This window comes from Onychostoma macrolepis, chromosome 11, assembly GCF_012432095.1.
Source record: "Onychostoma macrolepis isolate SWU-2019 chromosome 11, ASM1243209v1, whole genome shotgun sequence".
NCBI classification, from domain to species: Eukaryota; Metazoa; Chordata; class Actinopteri; order Cypriniformes; family Cyprinidae; genus Onychostoma; species Onychostoma macrolepis.
In genome coordinates this window covers 2,345,023-2,354,309 of record NC_081165.1, presented here as the reverse complement: position 1 = coordinate 2,354,309, position 9,287 = coordinate 2,345,023, and the positions used below count along the sequence as shown (strand labels likewise).

Here is a 9,287-nt window from a genome sequence, read left to right as displayed (position 1 = left end):
CAGTACAGATAGCCTATGCTACATACAAATTATGCAATGTGGATAGAGGTAGGCTATGATATAAGTATAATAAATATGAGTATAGATCGTGTTGGTACTGCAAATGTTTGAACTGCACAGTGGCGAGAACATTTTACTGTTCATGAGGCAGATGGCCAGAGGGAAGAAACTTTTCCTACATCTGGCTGTTCTGATGCTCAGCTCTGTAGCGCTGACCAGACGGCAACAGTTCAAAGAGGAAGTGTTGTCTGGACTATCCGCTGTAGTCTTCTGAGGTCAGTTTTGGTAGCTGAGCTACCAAAGGACATGGACTTTAAAGGCCATACCTTCGAATTCCAAGCCGAGCGTTGTTAAATGAGACGGTCTAGCCTCCAGAGGCCTGGTAACATGTGGCAGTAACGTTTGTACTGATTTTTTTTAACTGTCTGAAAACAAAACAGAGTTCACAACCTGTCCAAATAAGTTCGCCATGGACCATTTATGTACAAATGAAAAAAAGTATAAACTATCTATAAAATTGCATCTTAGAAAGGTATAATTCAAACCACTGAAAAAGTGTTTTTGTATATACTGTGTATTATATATTTTGGTGGAAATCCAATACTTAAAAGTGTAATCTGGCATTCTCTCTCTCTACCGTGTGCGCTATGAATCTATATATATTGGATGGATGGATGGATGGATGGATGGATGGATGGATGGATGGATAGATAGATAGATAGATAGATAGATAGATAGATAGATAGATAGATAGATAGATAGATAGATAGATAGATAGATAGATAGATAGATAGAACCACTTAAACTAAAACCAACCTGCTAAACCAGCTATAACCAGGCTGGAACACCTGCTAAAATCAGCAAACCAGCTTTTTATTTTTATTTATTTATATTTATTAATTAATTAATTCATTCATTCATTCATTCATTCATTCAGGGCATCTCTTAATCAGTGTATTACACTGAATTAAAACTTTGGAGCTTTGATCAATGAACTAATCATTTAAATATCATCTTACAAAAATATATATTATTGGAGATATAGAGTAACTGATTTTCAAATGCATTTTATGTAAGTAGTATGCTATACGGTTATAAAGATCTCATTGATTTACATTACAAGCCATCAGAATCTAACTTTTGGTCATATAAATATCAGCAACTGTACCAATCTGCATATTTTCGTTCTGTTTGGGTCTCTGAATAAAATTGGTATTTAATACTCCTCGAGTATAATCTTATATGGTTTGTCTAAAATCTTCCATTTTATGTTCCATGCTTATTATTTCTTTTGTCAGGCTTTACAGGGTTAATAAATGTTAAGGTTTAAGCTTAGTATGGTAAACATCTTTGGCACTTTATGTCCAATGCAAAATGAGGGCCCTGAAGCATCACTCCCAATGGAACACAGCATAGTATTTCTGTTCATTATTTCAGTAATTATCTATTTTCATTATTCCCTCCATATTTTCTTTTTAGTCAGTGACATTTTTGTTAATGAAACTGAAGTGAAAGTGCCTTGAAAATATTACTCACTCATTGCCTCAAAATAGTCTGATGCGTTCTGAATGTGACTCTTGTCGCCTCCTGAAGCTCTAATTTATCTGGTTCTCTTCATTATCTGTGAAGAACTGTTGAACGTGTCACAGGTTTCCTGCATGACTCAACAGCAGCGGAGAACAGCAGGTCACCACAATAAGGGCCACAGTCTCGCAGTGAATGTGATAATGGTGGAAACCTTTCAACATACAGTCCACCAGCAGCTATAAATACATACTCTACAAAGTGCATGGACAAGAGTTTGTAAAAGACTTCATTTTTTATTCTTATTTAGTTAAGGCATTTCAATACAAAGCATTTCACAACCCACCGTATGACAAAGATCATGTACAATATAATTTGTTGGGAGCAAACATGCAAAACAAATGTAATAATAATAACAATAAAATGCTAAAAATGGTCTACTGTATGTTGCATTAATGAAAGGAAATATTTAAAGAACATGATTTTTGTGATTTATATGTATATTAGAAGTTGTATTTTTAACAAATTAATAATAATAATAATGGTCATGATATGCTGGTTGGCTGCCAATGCCTCAGGTGAAAATAAATTATGATTATTAAAATATATTGTAATATACTGTATATATATAAAACATCCCAACATAACTACAGAAATAGCAAGAGAAAACAATCCCAATCAGTCCACTAAATTTTAGGCCATACATGCACAAGTATTCCAATGAAAACAGTCTCTACAGTATTTTACATGTGAACAGCACTCAATGTATTTGTTACAGGTCCTGCGTCACACACTTCCTGTAATACAGGTATACATACATCCTCTACACTGTCTTATGAAGCAATTCGATTCTCACGAACGCTGGTCATTTTCTTTGCTGAACACTGTATTTAATGGCTTATCGTACATTCCAGGCAGGAACAAAAATAAATCCATTTTATTACAACATCATCTTAAGAAAGGGAAACAAACAGATTCTTATTTAAAGCAGGCCTATGCAGTAAAGTGCTCCCTTAATGTTTCAGAGAAATGAGAATTGCTTACGAAAAACAGTAGACTGTAAACATTTGTAGTTCCATGCTGGAAAACAGATCATACCAGTATACTTTCAATTCCCATTCACCACTGCGGTGTTGACTGCATTTTTGCTTTAAAAACACTTTGTAGTTGTTTTTATCTATGTAAACATGCGCTGGTTAAATGGACATATTTGACCATTGCAGCACATTCTTCACAAAAAATCTTGTGAAGTTAAAAAAACTTGCCACAAGACCATGTTTTTTTTTTTTTTTTCATTTTGTGTGCAGTGTAACTTTTTTTTTCTTTTTTTTTTTTTTTACGCGAGGACATTCTTCATGAATGGGCAGCATTTATTTCAGCATACAGTTTGGTAGTTTTTCAAATTTAATGCTGATCACAATGCAGTTTGTCATATAATTTTTGCTTCCTCCTGTTTTCAGGTCTTATGAGCCACATTAAGTACAGTGGAAATTTTTTCATATACTACAGAAATAATACATTTGGACTTACACCTGTGTTGCGGAGAAACATTTTTATGGTCAAATAAAATCTGATACTCAAATGGATAGTGATGCGATCATCAATCATCTGCTGGGGCAGTACCTTTTCAAAAGATACACCCTTGTACCTTATTTACTCCTAAAGGGTGCACATTGATACCTATTAGTACTTAAATGGTACACATTTATACCTTTTGAAAAGTTAACACCTTTTCAAGTGACAACTTTTGTAACTTTTTTTTCTGAGAGTGTACATGAAGTATACTGTAAATATGCCCTATATATCTTTATAGTATATAGTATATATAGCTATATAGTATTAGCTTTGGACAGCAGTGATGATGTTTGCATCGCTATCAAAATTGCACACTATGGAATATGCAAAAAGCTTGAACCTCCTTTGTGTGCTTTTCTAGATAAACACACAGGGAAAATCTCCTCTGTGCTAATTCAGTAGACCCAAGCTTCTTATCAGATATTACATGCACAATGACTTTCCTGCCTGAAAAAAAATAAATAAATAAATAAAGGAACTGATGTCACTGACTTCGCAAATGACAAAGAACTGATGAACAGATGAACAAACTGAATAGTGTGGTGTTGCTACTGAGAAAAGGTCATTAATTTGAAGGCATTGAAATGGACGGATACAATTACTGTCGCAACATCCTATTCATCCAACATCAATGGCTCCCAAGATGATCTCTGGACCTTCTTTGGGGAAACTGCGGCAGTGTAAACATTGACGCTTTTGATTGTGGGTAATTTCAGCTATAATGTTTTGTTGTTTTTCAAAACCAAAATGAGGCAGTTAGACTCTGTGGTAAGTGTAAAACTGTTTTGTAATACAAAGTGTTAGCGTTGCATTAAAACATCCTAAAACGTTTAGATTTAGAAAACGTTCCCCACATTGGATTGATTCTGTAATGACAGTCTACCAAGCCTCTGCGTAGTAAAATCATTTGATGATATGCATAGTTAAACTGGTTTCAGTGATCACACTGGCATTTTCATGGAATCATTTGGGATAAAGGTTTATCGGCTGGTTTTTATGTTTTTATTTTTTAATTTTTTAAAAAGCAACAATCTTTCCAGTGATTATCTTGAGGGCAGGATATTTATTAATGTGGCATACGGTGTGTAAAAATCCTATAATTTATTTCATAATTTACTAAAAACAGAATTAAACAGCAATAATAGTCTGTGCAATAAATCAATTCAACCTAAGAAAATCAACAGATTTAAATCTGAACTAAGCATTATTTAGAATTGTAAATTTAGGTGGACAAACATACACATATAGAATAAAATGTATTAATGACATGCTTGCAGTTTTTCTAGGAGAGAAAAAAAAAGTGTTTTTTTATTAATGTGGTATATGGTGTGTAACATCCAATAATTTATTCATAACATAAAATAAAATAATAAAAATATAAAATAAAATATAATAAAAAAAGCAATTATATGGTCTGAAATACAAATTGATAAAACTGAAGAAAGTCAACTGATTTAAACCTGAAAAAAAAAAAAAAAAACGGTGGATAAAAACACAAATATACAGAATAAAATGCATTAATGACATGAAAAAGGACAATGTAGTGTTAATGTAGTATATGGTAACAATCTCATAATGTATTTTAAAAACAAATAGAATAATTGACTTAAATCGTGAAAATGTAAAAATTTAAAAAAGCAATAATATTGTGTGCAATAAATACAAATCAAACGATCAACTGATTTGAATTGAAAAAATCAAACAAACAAAAAAAACATTATTTTGAATTTTAAAATAGATAGAATAAAATACATCAATGACATCTGGGGGATGAAAGCCTCTGATGCTTTGATGCTCTGTCAAAGCCTTATGGGTTGGCAGAAATACATCTGGAGATAATGAACACCCCATACACAGTCACAGGGCTAAATGCTCATGATTATTATACCCAGACAGGACTGTAATGTGCTCAATTACACAAGCTCCTCCATTCAGCCCTATACTGGCAGAGTACAGATACATCAGGCACTCTTATTTGATTAAAAGCCTCTTGACAAAATTGAATTGGTGAATGAACTACGGTTGAGTGGGTGACACCATTCTGAGAACACTCCAGGCCTCATTTCTGCCTGAGAGGGAGAGAGGACCCATACTGGCTGTGCTGCACTTACGCAGGGTCGGCCAAAATGGCCCCTATGCATTCCTACAAAAGCACATGAGCAAGAGTAATGCTGATTATTGATGAAGTTGTGCTTCTACAGTCACTTTATGCAGGTGAAATTGTGGGAAAATAGTACATCTCTCATCACACCATTCATGAATAGGAACAAAATTATTCATTTCGCCTCTCCTCACACATGCATGCTTTCCTAAATCATAATGGATAAAGACGGAGAATCAGATAACATTTCTGCACAAGCAATGCTTAACGTAATAAACCCAAATGGGCACAGGTCTGATCTGATACGAAATGAAAGCGATACAAATCTAAAAACGTCACCGTAAAGTGCACACTCTAGTATACCGATGTGGAGTAAGGTCAAATGTCAGATTAGGGCACACTTGTCCTGGTACACCGAAACAGTCACAGACAGGCACAAGTTGAAACCACAAACATCATCATCATCCTCCTCCTCCTCCTCCTCCTCTTCCTCCTCCTCCTCCTGCTCCTGCTCTTCGTCCTCTTGTCAACTGATCCACAAAATAAGAAACAGTCACAGGCCAAGATATAGATATTTTTAAACAAAACAAACAAAAAAGCTGCCCTTGGGTCAGATTCATGGATCACACCATCCTTCCGAGGAAAAAAAGAAAAAAAAAAACAAATGGGCAGAAAATATAAATGGCACAAACAGAAACGTCACTGTACCTCAGAGTGTCTCGGAGAGTTCAAACACACGGTAACACTGGGAGCTAAACCCTAAAAGAAAAGCTCCAGTACAGCTATCCCATGACTCCAGGGAGAGGAGCTGTTGTGTTAAAGCAGGTTTGGTAGCGTGCGCTCAGATCTGTGTGTGGTGTGTGTGTCCTGGCGGTGTGTACGGAGGCGGCGCCGGATTGGGTTTGATTCCCCGGCTCTTCATGTAAGAAATGAACTGGTCGGGAATCTCAGCCAGAACGTCTTTGGCCAGTCGTGCCATACTCAACACGTGGTTTCCCGTCCGGTCCATGTAATCCCGGAATGGCACAAACTGTAAGGGGCAGGAAGCAACGTGCACATTTATTCATCCTTCCACTTATATAGGGCTTCTTAACCTCTTTGATTCAAATCCTTATGTTGTCCAACACAAAATTCAAAGGCCCTCCAATATAAGGTCTAATATGCTGATCTGGTGCTCAATTATTAATTTAAATATTATGATCTTTCTCATTATTATGAATGTTGAAAACTGTGATGCATTTTTTGATGAAAGGAATGTTCAAAAGAACGACATTTACTTGAAATCTTTTAAATTTTTGGCCTTTAATCCAGCCATTCATCCATCTATCCATCCATCTAATGCATTAATCACGAAATAAATGTTGAAATAAAGGTTTTTGTTCACATTATGTGCGTGTGTACTGTATATATATATATATATATATATATATATATATAATGTATATATGAATTTACACACACACAGTATATATTTTGAAAATATTGACATGTATATATTTATATTCATATAATTTATATTATATATAAATATTTTAAACATTTTTTTCTTAAATATATACATGCATGTGTGTGTGTGTGTGTGTGTACATAATATAAACAGTACACTCATATATGTTATGTAAACAAAAACTTTTATTTTGGATGCGATTAATCGTTTGACAGCACTAATTATTACCCATCAATCCATCCACCCACCCACCCAATGCATCCATCCATCCATCCTTCTAATGCCTTCTTCCCCATCCACCCACCCACCCAATGCATCCATCCATCCATCCATCTTTCTAATGCCTTCTTCCCCATCCATCCAGCCACCCAATGCATTCTTGGATTCTTCCCCATCCATCCTCCATTTATTTATCCATCCCTCCAATAATATATAATTTCCATATCAATTCATCCATCTATCACCTATGAATTACATCCATCCCTTAATATTTTGCCTTTCATCCAGCCATCCATCCATCTATCCACCCACGCAGTGCATCCATCCATCCATCCACCTAATGCATTCTTCCCCATTCATCCTCCATTTATTTATCCATCCCTCCAATAATTAATTATTTCCATATCAATTCATCCATCTATCGCCAATGTATTAAGTCAACCACTGATCCATTCATTCAAGCATATATTCATTACTCTCCCAAACGCTCCCATTCGTGCATCCACAAATCCATTAATTTATGGGAATGACAACAACATTCCAAAATATTCTTATCCTTTCTTCCTGAATAAAACAAATTAAACAGTGCCCCAAGAGTGAATTCTCTTCACTTTGCTCGCTGTCTGTGACTCAGTAGCCTGAGATATTCTTATTACTACTAATGACAGGTTGCATTCATAGGGGACATGCATAATGAATTGCTTTATAATAATGTGGGTCATGGTGTGGAGCTGTTACACGAGGGCTTGATTCCACGGTGACTGAATTAGTAATTAAAATTCTCATGCTTAATGGATTTGATTGCTGAAAGAAAGAGACATGGGGTGACAAGTCACAGCTATTTAAAACCTGAACGTTAACATACCATACTTGTGGTTTAAACAAGCTTTGAAAGAGCATTGCTTGTATTAATAAAAGTAGACTACTACTGATGTCACCTGGACAATGTCTCGCTCCGCTAATTTTCCTCTTGAGGAAATCCTGATGTCATCACCATCCAACTCAACCATAGCTGTGGGGAAAGACAGGAAGTACAAGTACATCACTGGACCTGTGCTTATACATTTATTTAAATAACAATTAAATATAACACTTCATTTTTGTTTTAAAGTGTAAATAATGACAACATCTTTTGAACTACTCCTTTTATTGTATGCATAGTGATACATTCAGTTGAAAAAGTCATTTTGGATCTCAAAACTACTAGGGCCATCATTTCCTTCATCATCAGTAAGGCTACTGCTTTGGCACCAGCCGAATATAATTGGGCTCTTTAGCTAGAATGCACATAGAGAATTCCATTACAGTCTTCTAAAACAACAGGCCCTCTCCTCATGACCTGCTCACCTCATCCGACAGGAGCTCATCTTCCACCTCTGTGTATGTGAGGTATGTTGTTATTCTAGGAGGAAGCTCTATTTCAATATCGATCAAAGTCTCTCTTAACTTCCCAAGTGGTCTGACAGATCACTACATGCCCTGACATGATATTATGTGCTTAATAATATCCACACAATATAGCTGATAATTACTTCTCGCTCTGTGATTAGCCCAAACCAGGTCTCCTTAAACGATCTCTAGATTACATGTACTGCGCACACAGCCGAGAAAAAACAACCCTGTTTACTGCTATCAAAGCACTTCGACTAATTGCTATAAACAGCTTCAGGGGCACTAAGCTGGTATTAAGGGTATATCGTAAAACTTTACTTGAAGCCTTTTTGAATAGCCTTTATAAATGTTCATTATATTTTTGTATAAATAATTGTAAACCAAAGTTAAAATGCATTGTAATATTTGAAGGTTTGTTTGTCATGTTTTAATGTGTTATACATTCTAAAGGTATAACAATGAATAGATAAGCATTATAACGGATTATAACTGTGGTTACTATTATTCATAAGATCATACAATACATTATTACATTATTACGTACATTACAAGTCATAATGACTGCATTAAATATTTTATAATGCATTATATATGAAGGTTTTAAGTAAAGTGTTACCATGTATGTTTACATGACAATGACTGCACTAAAAAAAAGAAAAGACTGAACATGCCATGCATAAAAATTTTTTAGCTGAAAAAAGTTACAAATATTTATTTATTACATGATAATGTTGATTTTATTCTATAAAGTAAAAGTTGGAGTTCTCCAATAAGTAAATAAATAAACAAATAAATGATGAACTTGATTAAATGAAATGAAAATAATGCAATACAAAATATTAATCTTTAATATATCAAATTGACAGCCCTTAAAAAAAACTTACCATCAAATTCAGCCTGTCCAACTCCAACAATAATGATGGACATGGGAAGCTTGGCAGCCTGATGGCAAAACAATATTTATGTTCTCAAACCACAAATTTATGTTTTTTTTTTTTTTTTTATTCTGTTATATATTTATGAAACACA

The 9,287-nt window shown here is 34.6% G+C and overlaps 1 protein-coding gene across 2 annotated transcripts in view; it reads right to left on the bottom strand.

Moving 5' to 3' along the window:
* Positions 1–1,865: 1,865 nt before the first annotated feature.
* cpne5b (copine Vb) overlaps positions 1,866–9,287 on the bottom strand; it is a 181,157-nt gene continuing 173,735 nt past the window's right edge. For both annotated transcript variants that reach the window (XM_058791228.1, XM_058791229.1), the window contains 3 exons: positions 9,143–9,200; positions 7,805–7,878; positions 1,866–6,230 (listed from right to left, as the gene is read on the bottom strand). In XM_058791228.1, coding sequence (XP_058647211.1) covers positions 6,042–6,230; positions 7,805–7,878; positions 9,143–9,200 — 321 coding nt within the window. In that variant the 3' untranslated portion in view covers positions 1,866–6,041. The remainder of the gene's footprint in view (positions 6,231–7,804; positions 7,879–9,142; positions 9,201–9,287) is intronic.